Source organism: Polyodon spathula, chromosome 2 (genome assembly GCF_017654505.1).
Source record: "Polyodon spathula isolate WHYD16114869_AA chromosome 2, ASM1765450v1, whole genome shotgun sequence".
NCBI lineage: Eukaryota > Metazoa > Chordata > Actinopteri > Acipenseriformes > Polyodontidae > Polyodon > Polyodon spathula.
The window spans coordinates 96,644,362-96,664,960 of NC_054535.1; the positions used below are offsets into that span (position 1 = coordinate 96,644,362).

Sequence of the window (20,599 nt, forward strand, 5' to 3'; positions counted from 1 at the left end):
AGCCATTATAACAAATGTTCCCATCCTTTGTACTATACAAATGAGAGAAAATGGCTGGTTTCACTGGTTATGATTACACTAGTATAGGGCTACTTTTTGTTAAAATTTGTTTTCAAGATTAGTAATAAAAACAGGTTCTGTGAAACCAATATATCAAAAATAATATATCACAATTTAACCCACAATCAGACAAAATCAAAAGGAAGCATATCAAGGGCTAGCGCTTTTAACAACAAGCATTTGTTCATTTTTCATCTCTAAATTTCTATTTAAAAAGACAAGCGTATACATAGACACAAAGACGGCATTAAGGTAGATGTTGTCCATCATCTGCAATGAAAAAAAAGACTTTCCAACAGCCCCCAGGCATGTTAAATATCTACATTCTGGTTAATTACACCCAGAAAGTAACATACCACTATCTTTTATTGGAGCCACTTAACAGAATATAAGGAGTCTGAATAAAGCTCAGAGAATGCCAGCTCTTTTCAAACTCAGCAGGAACTGCACACATTATTCTTGTGAATAAAGCTTCGCTCTTGGGGTAAAAAGCCAATGGAGTGGGAGTAATATGGTGTTTGCTACACTGCTGGCTTTTGTGATTTTATTTTCTTCTGGAAACAAGGGCTGATCTTGGGGCTAACCTTGCACCAGTACATTGATCCCAGAACAAAGGGAGAAAAAAAATCCACTCCTTTGAGCTATATAAAAAAAAAATTAAAAAAAGAAAAAAAACAAGCATTTACTGCCGCCAGTGGACACAGCACTGCAATGGAAAGAAGGCATTAATTGTTACTTGAGCTCAACATCTATCTAAATTAGCTGGAATTTAGATATGCAGTCTTTGTTTCATGTAGACCAATGCCTGCTTGTATGTATTTATTTCAATTTTTCTCTCAGATTAACTTTGCTATCTATCTGAATTAGCTGAAATTGGGATATTCAGACTGTATTTCTTGAAACAAAGGCTTTTACCTGGGTGTAAGTGTGTGTACAGTGCTGTATGTGAAACAAAATAACACTGAAGGTCATGACAGCATATTTTTAAAGCTGAAATGACTTTTCTTCAGCAACAGAATGCACTTAAATAAACATCGTTTTACACACAATGGTCAAGCTTTTGAATACAGAATTTGTCTACATAATTTGTCTTACAAAACAAGAAAAAAAAACTTAATTGCAGTCTTCCTGAAAAATATCTGAAAACCTGATTCACGTCCACAAGCAAATCCAAGTCTACACTGCATAGGTGAATGTGACATGCTGCAGGTTGTATACAGAAATAAATCTATAATTTTTTTTTTTTTTTTTTTTAATTTTAATTCTTAACTAATCAAATGCACATGGGTTCCATTTAAGCAAAGACTGTCCATAATGAATTAATTCCAAACCACCACAAATACAGTAGTACTACAACAAACACCTTGTCTCTAGTCTCAGGGTACTGCAGTAGCATGAATTTACTCTATAAATATGCTCTTGGATAAAATGTCATTTTATTGTAGCAATCTGGGATTTACAACCTCCATCACAACCTGGAGGACAATGCTGGAGCTCCCAGACTCACTTATAAAATGTACACCATATGCAGCATTCCATCCACTCACGAAACACTGTTTAGCCTTGAATTTTCCACTTCTATTTTTTGTCAGATGTTCCAATACAGTCCATCTCTAAACACCTACACAAACCCCCAGCAGGATCTATCTAGTGCTGGATGTCTTGATGGGCCCAGGGCTAAATCTTGGTACAGACCATTCCACAAAATGTGCATGTTTCAGGCTTGGATTCTCCCCCACTGGGCAGTGGGCTTACCCTGCTGTGAGGTAAAGTGACCCCTCACTCAGCAGACTGAAAAGTGAAGGTATCATTCCATTCACTATAGAGAGAAAATGGCCAGCAGGCAACATCAGAGGGACTAAATTGCAGGTTTTTCTTTTTTTGTTGTTGTCAGCAGCATTGTAGACTAAACACCTATTTAATCAACAGACCTCGCAATAAGCCTCATCCTTTGCCTGCAGGGGGGAACTCAGCAAACAGCAGAGATAAAGTAGCACAGTCATCATGGCCATTACTGGAATAGTGAAACATCTCTGCATGTGGAACTTGACCGAGAACATCAGAACCCATTATACATGGAAAACAAAAAGTGAAATGACTTTCAATTGCAACTTGCTTAGATTTATCACAATAAAATGTTGAAGAACGGGTGTTTTTGTGCTTTTCAACTACCTGACACATACTAGTGTGTTAACAATATAAATATTACCCACAGACAGAGCATCACCATTAATAATAATACTATGTAACACAACTTTTGTTCCTGGGTAGTAAGTGTTATTTCCTAATTGCTTATGCCTCAAAAGTATAGAAAATGGCTATTATTCCCCACAAACTTTGCTTTTGTGACCAGGACAGTGATATTTCAAGATATCACTATTTCCAATGGGAAAACGGGCAAATGTGTGTCTTTTCGTTCACATAAAGTCAGAAAAAAACAACATATGAATCCAAATTAACATGTATTTATACTAAAGTAATACAAAGATGACTACAAAAGATTTAGAAGTGAGTAGTTTTTCAAGATTTACAATTATACTGTATTTAGTTACTCCCAGACCCAAAACCTTACCTTATCAAAGATGACTACAAAAGATTTAGAAGTGCGTAGTTTTTCGAGATTTACAATTATACTGTAATTACAGTATAATTGTAAATCTCAAAAAACTATGCACTTCTAAATCTTTTGTAGTCATCTTTGATAAGGTAAGGTTTTGGGTCTGGGAGTAACTTACCCTCTAATTTTAACTGAGAGCGTAAAATATATTTTCAGGGGGTACAGTGCAAAATTACTTTGGAATCATGCATAATCTTGAAATACTGTACAATTTTTAATGGAAATGGGGTAGGCATTAAAAAAGAGCCATCCATTTTAAATGCAATGTTACTCTGAACTACTGTATAACCACACATGTATTCTACAAGTTTCTTTATCAGCTCAGAGCATTTTTTTTCGAGGTATCACACTGACTGCAAATTAATTACGTTGCTCATATTTTAAACTCACTGTTTATTTTTTTTTTTTTTATGTTAAAACTTCAATATAAAGCCATTTTTTTTTTTTTTTTTTTTTTTTTTTTTTTTTCTTTTTTGTTTTTTTTTTTTTTTTTTTATGATTTTTTTTTTCTTTAATTTTGTTTTTTTTTTTTTTTTTTTATCTGTTTTTTTTTTTAAAATTTAATTTTTGTTTTTTTTTTTTTTTTTTTTTTTTTTTTTTTTTTTTTTTTTTTTTTTTTTTTTTTTTTTTTTTTTTTTTTTTTGATTTTTTTTTTTTTTTTTTTTTTTTTTTTTTTTTATTTTTTTTTTTTATTTTTTTTTCTTTTTTTTTAACGAATTAGCGAGTCTCGTAAAAAAAAGACTCCATAGGTGACCCCCCCCTGACGTTTAAGATAACGAGTATAAATTTGTCCTGAACAGGTACAATTTGAAGTTATATTTCGGAACTTAGTCCTTAAGTAATTATTCAATATTTGGTTTTTTTTTTTTTAAGTTTTTTTTTTTTTTTTTTATGTATTTTTTGTTTTTTTTTTTTTTTTCTTTTATTTTTTTTATTTTTTTTTTTCTTTTATGTTTTTTTTTTTTTTTTTTTTTCTCATTATTTTTTTTTTTTTTTTTTTTTTTTATTTTTTTTGTTTTTTTTTTTGTTTTTTTTTTTGTTTTTTATTTTTTTATAAAAACCTATAAATATAAAGCCATGAATCAGGAAATTCATTAATAAGTTATAAAACAGTTGCTGGACTGGGGTAATTATACTTCAACCTGTGTAGCTTCAAATTTGTCTTATTCTTACTTTTCTTATAATTACAGTTATATTTTTAGCTTAAGTGGTTACTGCTGACTGAGGACTGGGATAAAATAAAGACAGATTGTAACAACATCCCTTCAGCCCAACTTAATTGTGTGACACATGTGAAAGAACACTTCACCTTAATCACACCAGCTCAAAAGCTGCAGAAAAAGTTTTTGTGTTACAACCTGATTTTTTTCCTTTGATTTACACAACCTACTCAGCACTTTCAATGTGTGAAAAAATGGGGGTGGGGGGTGAAAAAACTAATCAATTAAAAATAATAACCTGAAAAGTCTTCATTAGATAAGTATTCATCCCCTTTGCTATGACACTCCTGAATAAGCTCTGGTACAACCAATTGCCTGCAGAATTCACACAATTAGTTAAATGGAGTCAAACTGTGTGCAATAAAAGTAGTTCACATGATTTCAGATTGAATACACCTGTCTATGTAAGGTCCCACAGTTGGGTAGTGCATTAAAAGCAAAGATACTACCATGAAGACCAAGGAGCTTTCGAAACAACTCTGGGATTAAGTTGTGGAAAGGCAGAGATCAGGGGAGAGGTATAAAAGATTTTAAAGCCATTGAATATCCCTTGGAGCCCAGTCAAGTCGATCATTAAGAAGTGGAAGGTATACGGCACCACCTAGAATCTGCTCAGAGCAGGCTGTCCTCCCAAACTGAGCAGCCGGGTAAGAAGGGCATTGGCTAGAGAAGCCACCAAGAGGCCAATGACAACTCTGAAAAACCTACAGTGTTCCATGGCCGAGATGGGAAAATGTCCATGTATCAACAGTAGCTGAGGTACTCCATAAATCTGGTCTGTATGGAAGTGTGGCAAGAAGGAAGCCATTGCTGAAAAAAGCCCATGTAAAATCCTGCTTGGAATTTGCAAAAAGGCATGTGGGGGACTCTGAAAAGATGTGGCAAATGATTCTGTTGTCCGATGAAACAAAAATTGAAGTATTTGGCCTAAATGCAAAGTGTTATGTCTGGTGCAAACTCAACACAGCACATCACCCAGGTAACACCATCCCTACTGTGAAACATGGTGGTGGCAGCATCATGATATGGGGATGCTTTTCATCGCCAGTAACTGGGAAGCTTGTCAGGGTAGAGGGCAAAATGGATGGAGCTAAATACAGGCAAATCCTAAGGAAAAAATGTGGCCCTAGAGTGGCCCAGTCAAAGCCCGTACTTGAAGATTGCTGTCCACCAACAATCCCCATCCAACTTGGCAGAGCTTGAACAATTTTGCCAAGAATGGGCAAATATTGCATGATCCAGATGTGCAAACCTGGTAGAGATTTACCCCAAAAGATTCACAGCTGTAATTGCTGCCAAAGGTGGTTCTACCAAGTATTGACTCAGGGGGGTGAATACTTATCTAACCAAGACATTTCAGTTTTTTATTTTTTATTTTTCATTAACTGTTGTTTCACAATAAAAAATCTCTTGCCTCTTCAAAGTGTTGAGTAGGTTGTGTAAATCAAAGGAAAAAAAATGTATCAGCATTTCAGGTTATAACACAACAAACTGTGAAAACAACCAAGGGGGGTGAACACTTCCTATAGGGACTGTATGTGTTGTATGCATGTGTTTTATGCTTTGTTTATTGCATTTATGTGTGCATGTATTGATTATGTTATATGTGTGCATATATATATATATTATATATATAATATATATATATATATATATATATATATATATATATATATGTATATATATACACATACACACAATATATATATATATATATATATATATATATATATATATATATATATATATATATATATATATATATATATATATATATATGTGTGTGTGTGTGTGTGTGTGTGTGTTTTACGTATGTATATTGTTGTAAGTAGATATGCATCCAACAGCATTTGAATAAACCTGCAATACCATAACCAGCACAGAAGGTGAACATCTTGTGAACATGCTCTAACAAATGATATTCCTGCTTGGCTGGGTTAACTCTGAATCAATGTGAAAAATACAATAACTATAAACAAATAGAAAAGGATACTACAACATTACAGGATGGGAGCAGGAGCCAAATTGCCGCTGTCTCCTGACAGGATGTGCTGACCTCTGACTATCAGGGTGCAGTAATACAATCAACTTGACTCCATATATCAGTGAAAACAAAGGAATCTGCTCCTCTCAAATCACAGGCTGCAAAGAATCACTCTTCTTTACAATTGGGAATACTCTGCTCACGCCCTCCAAGCACAGCCTCCCAGAAATTTGTCAGTAATTATGGCTTTCTACCTTCTTAACGGATTAAGTGGGGGGGTTTAAAAAAAAGTCCAACTTTAATGATATTAAAGGTTACTGATTTGTGCCAATGTTGATCACCTTTGATCCCCTGCTTTTAAACAAGGTCAGCCAGGACTAGCATCACATGGAAGAAGTAGACACATTTAATGCACACTATATAACAAATGTATATTATATATATATATGATATATATATATATATCAATGATATATATATGGCAATGCGGTATATTATCTCATAGATATATATGTATATATTACATCACTATACTATATATTATTATATTATATATATATATATACACACACACACACACACATATATACATATAATGAATGAATAAATAAATACATAGATCTCTACAATGAACAACTGCATGTTCCATCTCAGTCAACTATATACTGATACCCACTGATGTCTGTATTGTTTACTATACTAGGCTTTTTCATAACATACTATTCTTTTTAAAACAGGTCATTAAGTTATACACAAGCAGCACATCTTTATATTCTGTGAGGTACTTGATGTAATGGTGAAACATTGGTTATTGAGATGTACCTGTCCTCCTTTATGTAATAAAAATTCCTCCCTTCAATCTAGATTTATGTCTTAGGGCATTCAATGGGAAAAGCAATCAAGCGTGGCAGGAAGTGCTGATGTAACCGAACGCTGTTGTGTTCTATCAGTGTCAGAGAGACCTTTAACCCCAAGGGTCAGAAATATGGGCAGCAAGAGCCCATTTTAAATGTAAAAGAGTGAAGGTGGTCTAAAGCCTGATTCGCGATTTCAGTTCACCATATAAACAGATGGCTTCTGAATTTTTACCAGAAATCGGTTTAATGTAGTCCTGTGTGAACTGTCCATTTCACAGATAGTTTTCTCAAGAGGTTCTCCGATTTTTTTACAGGACCTCTGGAATTTTTTCAAACTCAGACGTCCTGTGCCTTTTTATTCCCGTGCGAATCGACCATATCACTGTTATGTTAGATAGCACTTCCGGGGTATTCGCCTCAAAGCAACGCTATCCTTTATAATAAATCATACTATACTATTCAAATAGGTATGATCTGTCCCGAGTGTCTACAGTTCAGTAAAACGCAATGATTAGGCATAACCCAATGGGGATCTGGTGAAAATACAAGACATAATTGGCGACTCTTAAAAAATTGATACTTTGAATGGTGCACTTGAAGGTATGTATGGGAATACATATCACTCAAGGGACGAACTGGTTATTCTAGCCTTTGGAAAAGAAGGTACAACAAAATTTGTTATTTACAACCGGTCACTGTTTACAAATCATGCACAAAAGCGCCTTCTCCGGCCACAACATAGCATTTCATATTGAATTTACTGACTTTTCTTGATGAAAACGAATCCACGTCTGAGGTCACTAGACTTCCTCTGCTTTTGTCGAACTCAGAGGACACCTGATTTTTAATCCCATGCAAATCATGCTGAAGACAAGCAGTGTCCAGATTAACACATTATAATATAATGAATTTCCACAAAATTAAAAGTCAATAAACAATTCCATTTAAAACATTTCTGTGACATCAAATTTGATCTTTTGATTGACTACTTCTTTGAATGTTCGAACTAAAAGTGGCTGTGTGGCTTTGAATTAACAAATCGACAGTTTGTGCTACGAATCCACAGAAAACTATTCATTAGTCATCAAAAACAGTCAGAGCGATTCAACAGAAAAGCGAATACTATTTTATTACGCAACAATCATTTCAACAATTAGTTAAATACAATATTACACATTTCAAACATAACACGTAGAAAAGGTCTTGTGATTTCAGTTCAGCATCTCGTGTTGTTTGATAAAAATTAATACAGTTGGTCTGTGGCGACTGACGGATGACAAAGTAATGAGATTACTGTGGACTCTCATTGGTGTGAGTGGCATAAAAAGTTTGTTTCTTGATGTCATTCTCTACATTGCACATCACAAGACTGACAGGAATTGAGTTGATGTATTTGAAACCTGCTTTTCTGATGTCATTTACCTCTGATCCTACATAGGCAGTCCATGAAGCCAAGGTGCTTGTATAACAGCAGGGTCAAATTTGATATTGAAATTAATCATATTTCTGTTTTTTTTTTTCTTCATTTACTTAGCCAAATATTTGACAAATGTATTTGGGCAGAGTATATTAAAAAAACAAAAAACAAAGAGAAACTATACAAACAAAGTTATTTCTATAACTTATACTTGGTCGACTGAAATATATATAGATTCAGCTTTATAACAAAACAAGAAATTATTACATAACATGCATAAGATGAAAAACAACATGGAACAACTAATTTCATACATTGCCATAAGTATTTGGGCACTTTACATTATTATTTTGTGGGCCCACCCTTTGCTTCCTTTATAACTTCTTTTTTTTTGTATTTTGAAACCAGTTCCTAGCATCTTTCCTGAGATAGTTTTGCTCTGTCTTCCAACACATACAGCTTTGAGTTTTGTAATCGACTTTAGTTTCCTTTTTGCAACAACGGCCTTCAAGTCAATCAACAACATCTCGATGGGATTCAAGTCTGGGGACTGAGATGGAGGGTCATTAGCCTGCTAGAATACAAACTTCTGTCCAATAACCTAGCACTGGATAACAAACGTGAGTTCAAATCATCTTGATATTTTGCAGCATTCATTTATCCTTCTACAATACAAAGGTCACCAGTGGCTGAGGAAGAAAAACAAACCCATACCATCACACAACCTCCACCATGTTTAACACATGATTCACTTTTCTTTAAATTCTTCTCCTCTCTTCCTCCATATTGTTGCTTTCTTAGTGAAAAAAGTTACATTTTGGATTTGTCTGAAGAAGTCATTAGGCTTGTTAAGTATTCAATGGAAAACGTTAGGTTATTATAATAATCCTGGTTCCCTAAAATAGAAATGTAACCATTACCTAATGGGTATTTAACCTTTAATACTGTCTAACCTGAATAGATATATCTAAGCTGCACAGAGTGTGAGTGACACAGTCCCACCTGCCCATGAAGGCATAAAAAAACTGCTGACACATAGTAGGATGTGTAAACTATGCATCAGCTGCAGAGTCACTTACAACAACATCCCGTCCTAAAGACGGAGCACAAGGAGGTTAAGTGACTTCCTCAGGGTCACACAATGAGTCAGTGGCTGAGCCGGGATTTAAACCGGAGACCCCCTGGTTACAAGCTCTTTTCTTTAACCATTAGACCACCCGCAGTGAGAGTAGGTTCTCGTGTATCCAGGGCAAAGCTTACGGGCCACACAATGGAGACTGAGAGACCTGAGGTTGATGCAGACCACCACTTTTGTGTTGTCTGCATGGACAAGCACATGCTTCCCTCAAACCCTTTGCAACAATGCTATAAGGCCAGTTATACTGACAGCAGTTCCAAACCATTATGGGGAGTGCCATTCTACATAGTGGGCCAGCCTATGCTGGAAGTGTTCGTGGTGATGGCCTCCCTTTTTGGCGACACCCCAACGCTACACCAGGCACAGGTGAGCAGACTGTTTGCACCAAGAGAGTGCCCTTAGACAGTGAAGAGCACAGTCAATGGGCAGCCGTGGTTCACTGCGCTTGGCTAACCAACAGTTTGAAAACTGAGGAAGCCTACTCTTAGAGCCCTACTAATCTTCATACTAACTCTGCAAGCAGATCTTAATGTGGCAACGAGACTGTGGGAAAAACTGCAAGCAGCTTGACCCAAAGCGCGCGTCTCTGTCTAACATAGGACAGCTGAAGCCAGTAGCTGTGTTAGCATTTCTGTGGAAAAAAACAGACAAAATACACACAGAGAAAGTTCTCACATAACACAGAAACAATTTACTTACCATTATGTTAGTATAATTTTCCATCAACAGTCCAAAGCACCTTTCACCATTGTTCTATTATCCAGTTTCTGTGTTCTTGTGCATATTTTAGCCTTTTAGTCTTCTTCCCTTTAATTAAAGGTATTCTTACTGCAACACATCCTTTAAGTCCTGATTTCAAGAGTGACCTTGTTACTGTTGATTTGATGGGCAACATCGCCTGTGTCTTCTGCCAGTTCTGTTGTCAATTCAATGCTTGTCTTCTTTCCATTCCTTAAAAATATTATCTTCAAGTATTGCTCATCCTTGTTAGACAGCTTTTCGGGTCTTCCAGACCTAGGTTTGTAAATTACAGATTATGTTTCTCTGTACTTGTTAATTACACTATGTAACACAATTTTTGTTCCTGGGTAGTAAGTGTTATTTCCTAATTGCTTATGCCTCAAAAGTATAGAAAATGGCTATTATTCCCCACAAACTTTGCTTTTGTGACCAGGACAGTGATATTTTGAAATTTACCTATTTCCAATGAGAAAACGGTCTTTTTGTTCATATAAAGTCAGAAAAAAACAACATATGAATCCAAATTAACATGTATTTATACTAAAATAATACAAAAATGACTACAAAAGATTTAGAAGCGAGTAGTTTTTCAGGATTTACAATTATACTCTAAATCACTTTCACGAATCAGCCCCCAAATGTAGTCTCCCATCATGTTCTCGTTATACTGTCCTTGGTAGCGGCGTTCAAAGTCCAGTATATCTTGGTGGAAGCGCTCGCATTGCTCCTTCGAGTACGCTCCCATGTTCTCCTTGAATTTATCAAGATGAGCATCAAGGATATGGACTTTGAGGGACATCCTACAGCCCATTGTGCCGTACTTCTTCACCAGAGTCTCAACCAGCTCCACATAGTTTTCGGCCTTGTGATTGCCCAGGAAGCCCCGAACCACTGCGACAAAGCTGTTCCAAGCCGCTTTCTCCTTACTACGGAGCTTCTTGGGGAATTCATTGCACTCCAGGATCTTCTTTACCTGTGGTCCGACGAAGACACCGGCTTTGACCTTTGCCTCAGACAGCTTAGGGAAGAAGTCTTGAAGGCTGCCGACTCCTTATCTAGAGCTCTGACAAATTGTTTCATAAGGCCCAATTTGATGTGCAGTGGTGGCATCAGCACCTTCCGGGGGTCCACCAGTGGCTCCCACTTGACGTTGTTCCTCCCCACAAGAACTCGGTCCGCTGTGGCCAGTCCCGCCTGTGGTAGGGACTTCCCATCAGGAATGCCACCATTGCAGCCTCTTGATGCCATCTCAGAAAAATGCAGATATGTATCCACTTAGGCAGCTGGAACTAAACTGAACTGGTTGGCTTAAGGCCCCTGTATTTATACTATTTATATTACTGGAAAGTTCTAGAAAGTTCTAGAAGTTACTCCAAGTTTACTCAGCACTGAATCTATCTGGAATGTTCTGGAAAATAGGTAAATTTCAAAATATCACTGTCCTGGTCACAAAAGCAAAGTTTGAAGGGAATAATAGCCATTTTCTATACTTTTGAGGCATAAGCAATTTGTTACACAGTGTTATGCTTCGGATACCACACCTTGAAAATCGAGTGATGCAAGCGATTTCACTCAATGTTTTTCCTTCTTTATGCAAGTCAAGGTTGTTATAAGAGCAGAAAACGCTAGTGGAGACTGAGTAAATTGTTGATGCTTATAATGCATCAGAGTAGAAAAATGTCTGAGACTTTTGCAGGGCTGTGTATTATATACTGTGATCACCCTTTATAACGCTATAATGGGGAGCCATATTTACAAGACTGTACTATTTGTGTTCCGCCTTACTGTAACGGCATTATGGAGAAAATGGGAGCCACGACCCTGTCGTGTTATAACCGATTCCACACTGTAACAAGGCGTCTTATAACAGGTGAGATATATATATATATATATAGATAGATAGATAGATAGATAGATAGATGTATTTTGACATTGCATTTAAATTTAACTGAACCAATTATTTAGAAATTTTCAAAAACTGAACAATTTCAAGCAATTTAACTAAAAACACTGTAAAATTATTAATGGAATAAAATGTTGCAAACAAGGGTTATTTCAAAACTAAAGTGGTGATCTTTATAATACATTTCTTAATTAGCGAAAATTATCTCTAAATTATAATAATGTTATATATGTTATATCTGGATATGATCTGGATATTACATTTCTTGTGATCTTAACATAACTATTGTCTTTTTCTGACTTTAAATTGGGCAAGCTTCTGTTTTTAGTTGGGTAAGATCTACAAACATCTGGCAAATGTCACCATAAAGCGATGTCTCATTTAAGAACATGTTTTTGTTGCTATGGAAATAGCAAGAAACAGCCCCTTAGACAAATTAAATGCAAAGTGTATGAATAGAATAGATCTGAGACTTGTCAGAACTGTTCTCTGGTGAACTCATCTGAAATTGGGGATGTTTGATTTGTTTTTCTCTGGGCACCCCCACAATCTCACTTCTATAGGTCAGGTATTTATGTTCACTATAAAAACTGGCATATAAATAGGTTTGCACCAACACAGTCCATTTATCTTTTTAAAAGAAAAGCCTCAACTGATTGATAACACCCTGAGAAAAAGAAAAACCACAAGCACAAGTTGTGTAACTCTTACAGGACTGGACTGAGACAAAAGCAGCAGAGACTGCAGATTTGAAAGAAAGACTGCTGAATTCTGACAGAATTTGTCACATTTACAAACAGGATAACACAGACAACTTAAAACTTCAGAATCCATTCTGCAGTGGTTTTAAAATATATCCATCATTTTTCTATGTTTATTTGCCTACAATCTTTTTTTATGTTTATTCAGCAAATTTCATGGCACAAACAGTGTTCATTTATGCTGTATACTGTCCACAGATCCAATACAACTTGATTGCGGCTTAACAAAAACCAGAACACAATTAAATACTTTGAGAGCTTGAGTGCCCGTCCTTTAGACTGATTCAGCATCATAGGCTAAGCAAAAGTAAATTACAAAAACTTTCTTCATTTGCATGCTTAAAGTATAACTAAGAAATATATTATGTATTATCTGACTTGGAAGGTAGTGAATACATTACAAGGATATGCCATTAGCACACTTAACTGAATCAAGTTAGTTAAAAGAATAATGCAAATTTCTTGTTTGTCAGTAATTTGGGGCAGAGGTGTATTGTGTTGGATATAAACCTCTTCTATAGAACTTACCAGGTAAATGCCTTGACATTTTATAGCCTTCACATACAAGTTAAAAACATATTTATATCTTTTAAAATACTGTTTTTATCCCTCAAAACAGCTAGCTTGTACAGTGAAGGGTAGCATTCTTTAAAAGGGCGCAGACACAGAGTAATACAATGAAACAGAAATAAAGAAATGCAATTCAATTTTAAGTAACAGAATTGATCGAGGTGATTGAGATGAAAGTACAGTTTGAAAAAGGATTAGGGCACTTTATAATATAGTACAGGCATTCTTACTGGCCAGAGCTGATCAAAGTCTGTCCTGTAAAAACAATCAATAGATATTAGCTTTAGAAAAGATATGTAACAGAAAGAAAGTGGCATCATAATTTCAAGGAGACAGAGAAAGGTTAAATTGTCTCCCTTCAATCTATTTCCATTTTTTTTTGTGTGGCTCACATCTGTTCCATTACTGTAAGCCCTATTCATTTAAAAAAGATCCTTTTTTTTCATTCGATTCAATAGGCGATTTGTATGACATTCCCTCCGTTTCAGACTATAAAACTTACAATATATTAATAAATCACCAAAATGAACTTTCCCATACTGCTTTTGAATTTTGCCAATGAGATTTTAGGTTTAATCAGGGTCTTAATCAGAATTATTACATTATTTATAAGAAATACACAGAAACAAATTCATAAAAATGCTGGGATTAAGAAGAAACTTAACCACATTAGATGCAGGAGATGGATTTTTCAGTTCAATGAATGTATCAGACCAAAATGGATCTGTAATAAGGCTGCTCCCTAAACTGCATGCCTTACAGTCCCTCAGAACTGATTCTAACTGCAAGACCTTTCATTTTATCTCATAATGAACATCAATAACAAGACGAGGCAAAGCTGGATGCTCCAAATTTACAGTCAGATGTTCAAGTTAAAAGGCCACTCAGTTTTTTAGCTATATATTTAACTATATGTATTTGGAAAGAAAAAAAAACAATTGGCCAAGTAAGTTAAAAAAAAAAAAAAAAAAATGACTGGAGTGTGCAAACACCCCAGGTTTTCTTTTGAAACCACAAAATGTTAACGTAAAAAAGTCTACCGGAAGCTCAAAATAGTAGTACAGTATTTCATGTTAGATTTTTTAATGTCACATTTATTCAATTTGTCAATCTTTTGTTAATATATGCAAAACTACAAAGCACTATATAATTCAATATGCTAATGTAACATTATTCAGCAGGTTTTATTTGACTTTATAAAGTAACATTTGTTAATTTTATAGGGTGATGCAAAACATTTGGCCAGAGCTATAGCTTTGAGAATGTAGCCCACTAAGTCACTCACAAAGAGCTGGCTCAGAATAACCTTAAATGGTGACACGCTATTAATAAAATTACATTTTTAAGATGAATGGTGCAGTGACATAGAAAGTGCACATGCAGCAAATCTTTTACTGATCACACCAATATTAGTCACCATTAATACAGAATGGTTTTTATCATAATTGCTCATTTTTTATTGGATTACCCTCAAATGGAAGTTACATTGATAGCACAGGTACTGAACACTGTTACACAAAGCAGTGCTCGAAGTAGCTACCATTTTAGTCGCCATGGCAACCGTTTTTTTTTTTCTTTTGGCGAGTAAATATTATTTTAGTCGCCTACAGGCAAACACTTTGTGCTGTATTTTTTTTTTACATATGCACTTTTCTCAATATTTAATAACAATTTGTATTTTTTTATTATGACTAAAATACCTTTGAACATGTTAAACATAATATGACGTCTTAGTGCCTACGTCACAAAAAAACAGGAAAATGCATTTAAATATTTTTATTACAATTTTCACTACATCGAAATGGAAGTGGCAAACTGGTCCCTTAATGTGCAAGTGTTTAATTATGTAAATAGGCAAGTTTCACAGCCTACAGCTACTGTACAATCAGAAAAGTTTCTTTTGCTTTCGGCATGTTTTCATCCGGCATTACAGGACAGCACAAATTAAACAAAAGATTTTGCATACCGTTTAAAAATAAAGTTTAACAACAATTCATCTTTTTTCTTCTGTCCTTGTAGAAGTTTTTTTTATTTTTTTTATTTTTATTTCTGATGCAGCATGCTGTACATTGAAAGAATTCCTGTCTTCATAGAACGCCTGCTATCGTACATTTTACACAAGTCATGTTGGTAAAGTTTAGTGCGTTCAATTCAGTGAAAAATCAGACAAGCCAACAAAAATCACATGTATTGCAAGGCACGGGCACAAATTTTTTTTTAAAAACTGTATCTGACACATGTGGCAAAATCCCAGCCTTATTATTATTATTATTATTATTATTATTATTATTATTTAATAAATATGTAAGAATACTTTCTATAAATAAGGGGAGATAGTAATCGTATAATTTTAAAACTCATGTAAAAATGTTCAAATACAACCATTTAAAATCACATAATGTTTTTGTCACAAGTTACATTTAAATGTTTAAACCAAGTGTTTTTTATTACATAACCTATATTCAATACAAAAAGGTTTCATATTAAGGTTTTAAAAAAAAAATCGGAATATAACATGATAAAAAATCACAAATGTTCGTGTACTATTAAAATACAGTATAGTACTAATTATTTCACAAGTCGATATATTATTATTATTATTATTATTATTATTATTATTATTATTATATATTAATAATAATAATAATAATAATAATAATAATAATAATAATATATTCATGTATCTGCTTATTAATAACACCCATATCTGCACTTCTAAAGTGGTACAGTATTGTGGTTGTTACATTTGAGTATAAATTAAAATTGTGAGTATTACTGTAACTTACACTAAGTACAACTCTGTTTACCATGAACATGTTTGCTGCAGAAGGTTTTTTAGATCCATCTTGGTAGCTGCCGATGTACAGCAGCCAGACACTTCTCGTCTATTTAGGCTTCAAGTTTAAGCGCTGCTTTGGCAATTAAAAAAATGACAGCAACTTGTCTTTCATAGAATCATGGTAGTGGCATCCCACAACCACACAATTCCTTGTCATTTTGGGAAAATAACTTATAGTGTACGGTAGTTATAATTAAAAGCACATCAATTCCAAATGGAAACACTGACAGCTGTTTGTTTTCAGCAGCTCTGAGGCTATGTGTGTACGCACCAACTTACCCGGATGTCCACGCAAACCTATTAAAAGATTAATAAAATGCTATCAAACAGACAGCAAAAAATGCTGTCTTATTTCAAAAACAAAGAAAGTTATATCAATATCTCTAAGCAGCAGCAATACAAACAAAGTGAATGAGTCAGAAATTACAGAAGAATACAGTTCAAAGTTTAATCCCATGACTTTGGAGTTTTCGTGTTCTGAATGTGTTCAACCAAAAGTTCACATGTGATTTCAGCAATTATTGTGCCAACAGTTCAACTGATTAGCTAATGAATCTGGGTTCATGTACTGCAGTTATTGTAAGCAAGCACAGTATTGAAATTACTGTTCACTATTACCTATTCTAAAGTTTGTTTTGGACTGCCTTTTGTAAAAAGAAGTTGTTTTTTTTCTGTGCAGAAAAACACATCTGCAAAAGTATTGCATACATATGTAAATAAAACACATACTTACAGATGCACATTATTGTTTAAGTAAAAAAATGTATACATTAATAGTATATTATTTTGAACAACAGTTTTTATTTATATTTAATACATTTCAATGCAGTTATGGGCAACCATTTTCTTTTTCTGGTGACCATAAAGAAAAAATAAAAGCCTGCAGGTGCCTAAAATAAAAAGCTCACTCTGAGCACTGCAAAGCCATCTCAGCTATGGAATCCAGCAATACAACAAAACTTAATAAGCAACTGCTACTGGGATAGACAAAGGCTAGAAGTACTCATTAGCCGGATTCTTTGTGTGTGTGTATTTGTGTCAGGTGGGGAGGGATTGCTGTGAGTTACACAATTATCACTTTTCATTTTTTTACAATTCATTCATAAAGCACACTAAGTAGGATGTTAGATGGCAGCCCCCATATTCAAACAAAACAAACACCTTCGTGTAGTTTTGTTGTAATAAAGTGTATATGCCCATCTGTCACACAGTTGTGACAGGTGTGGGAATTCACTGTACTGAAGAGCTGGACTGAGAATATTTTCTTTAACACGCCACACAGGTGCACTGATTTACTTACACAATTATGACAGGTGCTAATGCATGGTGCCACCCCTAGGGTATCAGCAATGGTAGTGCCAGGGCAAAGTGAAATAACGTAGGGCAAACCACGTAACCGTACCAGCAATGGTAAGGTTTCGGGCACATACACAAACAGGAGTGTAAACAAAGAGAGTGATAGAAAACAGCAATACCAAATTACAAAACACAGCTATAAAATAAAAGTTTGCCAATACAGGGGCCAAACGCTCCGTTCGCTAAAAGGAGGGCCCCACTGCCGAAGTACATGCGCTACACCTCCTTCACTATACTGTATGGGGATCGCTCTTGATCCCTCTCAACTAACCCTATTCCATGGCACAGACGAGTGCCGGTTTTACATACGGCAACTCGGATTGGAATATTAGGGTGATTTTTATCCCCCTTACTGGTTTTGGCTTGCTCACCTGAAAATAAAGGGCTGCCTCCGAGTGCTGTTTTGCTGGCTGTTTGTTTCTCTCTCTCCCACAGTAATCCTGCACCATTTTCAGCCATAACCTCAAGCATCCCAGGTGTGCAGAGCAGGGTCTTTTTGTTTGGTCGGATGCTCCACAGGGCCTGCACCTCAGCCAATCAGGGATTCTCAGTCAGTCAACCCTGGCTGAGCCCCCTGTTCAAGCAAATGACTGACAGCACAGTTCTCCTGGAGCGTCCGAACTGCTCCTGCACTCTTGCATGCACCGAGAAGCCAGTGACAAGCCTGCCCCTGTCACACCATAATTTAGTTTACATGAAAGTTTACATTGTCTTTTATGTGTTATATTGTTATTTTTAAAAAAAGGAATCCCCCGAAGATCAAAGACTTCTAAGACTAAGACTAATTCCTTTCTTCACTCATTAGAAAGGAAATGCATACATGCAAAACACGTAAGACAGACAAGTTCTTTCAGTAAGGCAGACCACCAACCCCACAGACCCTGCTCGATGTTTTGGTCACTTTACCCTGTTAAAGAGGGTCATGGTTTTCCACCAGGTAAAGGTAAACAAAGAATAGATAAAAAATTCTGCTGACAGCAACCATCTAGCTGCTAACCAGAACAGAACATTGATACTTACTCCTGAGATCAATGAGGAATGGAGGAGGGGTCTCTGACATGGGATACAGGGGTATAGGGATGACGCATTTATAGGAGGCTGCGTAACCAGGAGGTCCCCGGTTCAAATCCCGGCTCACTCACTGACTCACTGTGTGACCTTGAGCAAATCACTTAACCTCCCAGCTCTGCAGCTGATGCATAGGTCATGCGCCCTAGTCTCAGTAAGTAGCCTTGGATAAAGGCACCTGCTAAAATAAACAAATGCATTTCTGTCTATATATATAATGTATATGTAAACAATTTTATTTATTTATTTTTTTACCAGCAGGATTAAAGTGTGTCATGATGGGATGATATCCTGGTTTATGCAGTTACAGTACACACCTTACATTTCTACTCCATTGATCAAATGTCCAACTCTAGGTCTATTAATGGGTGGTAATGGAGGTGAAAATGCATAGTAAAATGAGTTGAACTGTGAATATAATGTACTCCCTACCATCTGTGTCTTTAATCTGCAATCAGCCTGTTATATTGTGATTCAGCACTGGGCTCAGGCTTATATTTGTATTTATTTAAAACAAATGTAAAGCTGAAATGATCATACAAATAACTTATCTTACATCCATTAAAAAAAAAGATATGCAAAAATCTAAAGGTGAAACGAAGAATATCATCCGTATGTATTTTGGAAGTTGGTGGGATTTAGTTACTGTACATGATGTGAGGTGAACCAGTTGCGTCAGCATTTACTAATTGGAAAGTGTTTGCCGAGAGCTGGCAACAAAGTTTAAAATGCAAATAATGTTGTAATTCAATATGAAAATAATCATGCTTATACCACTCTAATTAAATCAGCTGCAAAACAGACAGACAATTTCAGGCAGTTTTCTCATTAGGCAACACAGGCTTAATGGATAATAAGCCCTTCATAACAACATGCTTTCGTATTCCAAGCAATACTACGATCTGTGTAATGATGGTTTTGTAAATGTCTTGGGAGGTCATTAGACTCCCCAACTTGCTTTCCCACAGGAAATTTTTTTTTTTCTTTTTAATCCTTTCAGCTAATAAGAGCGGTTTGTAGGGAGAAGCCCGACTGAGCTGAAATAATGGATTATCAAAGGGAAGTCTGTCGAGACAATTGTGTCAACATGTTGGAAAATATCTCTGCACTTGTGAGAAGGTTTGGCCATTAAAATATTTTGCTTATTTTTGAAGAGGAGATCCCTTGCCCCCATTTGTACTGCATTTATTCAACTGTACAAATGTAACATTTGCTCATTTAAATATGTTGTTTATAAAAAGGACTTCACCAAAACTGACCTGCTGCGATGTCATCATCTGTGAGGTCAGCCTCTTCCTCCTGGACTTTGATTTCGGTCCCCTGAGGTTCAGGAATTACAGGGGGAGTCTGAACAGACTCTGCAGCCGCTCCAGCTAAAATGGAAAGTAGAAATAAAACATTAGTCTTTCTTACCTACTGGAGATGTGTGTGTTTATGGAACCGGGTCACTTGATGTGGATGGTTTCCAGCTTCAATCTGTTTATCTTTTTTTTTTTTTTTTTTTTTTTTTTTTTTTTTAAATCTATCTGACAGTCTTGTGGTCTCAAAACTAAAAATGCACAGAGATCCCAATAACAAAGCCATCTACAGTACAACAAACATGAACGGGCAGCAATTTAGCAACTGGAAAAGGTCATGGTTGGAATGGGACAGTGTCTAATCAGTGATGTTGGGGGGTACCAGGGGTTTAATTTCGTGGAAAAGGTCATGGTTGGACCTTACCCAGTCAACAATCTAGATGACCCCCCCCCCACCCTCCCAGACCTTTGTAAACACAAACACGGGAGGGTCATTTTTACAGGTAAATCCTGTGTGAGTGTAGTTTTGGGGAACCCACATTGATTACCCTTCAATAATGGCTTATTAACCCTAGATAAATACCCAACTTGGCTCTCTCTCTCTCTCTCTCTCTCTCTCTCTCTCTATTTTTAGGAACAGTAAAATTGCTAAATTAACTATTTTGATAATCATTGTCTGTTAGTCTCTCTCTCTCTCTGTCTCTCTCAAAAAAAAAAAAAAAACACAAAATATGTAGTCAATATTTTTCCTAAAATCAATTGCAATAAGC

General features: G+C 35.5%; 1 protein-coding gene across 2 annotated transcripts in view; it reads right to left on the reverse strand.

Moving 5' to 3' along the window:
* LOC121304533 (WD repeat-containing protein 7-like) overlaps nucleotides 1-20,599 on the reverse strand; it is a 214,009-nt gene that overhangs the window by 111,191 nt on the left and 82,219 nt on the right. For both annotated transcript variants that reach the window (XM_041235722.1, XM_041235715.1), the window contains one exon: nucleotides 19,791-19,904. In XM_041235722.1, the coding sequence (XP_041091656.1) occupies nucleotides 19,791-19,904 (114 nt within the window). The remainder of the gene's footprint in view (nucleotides 1-19,790; nucleotides 19,905-20,599) is intronic.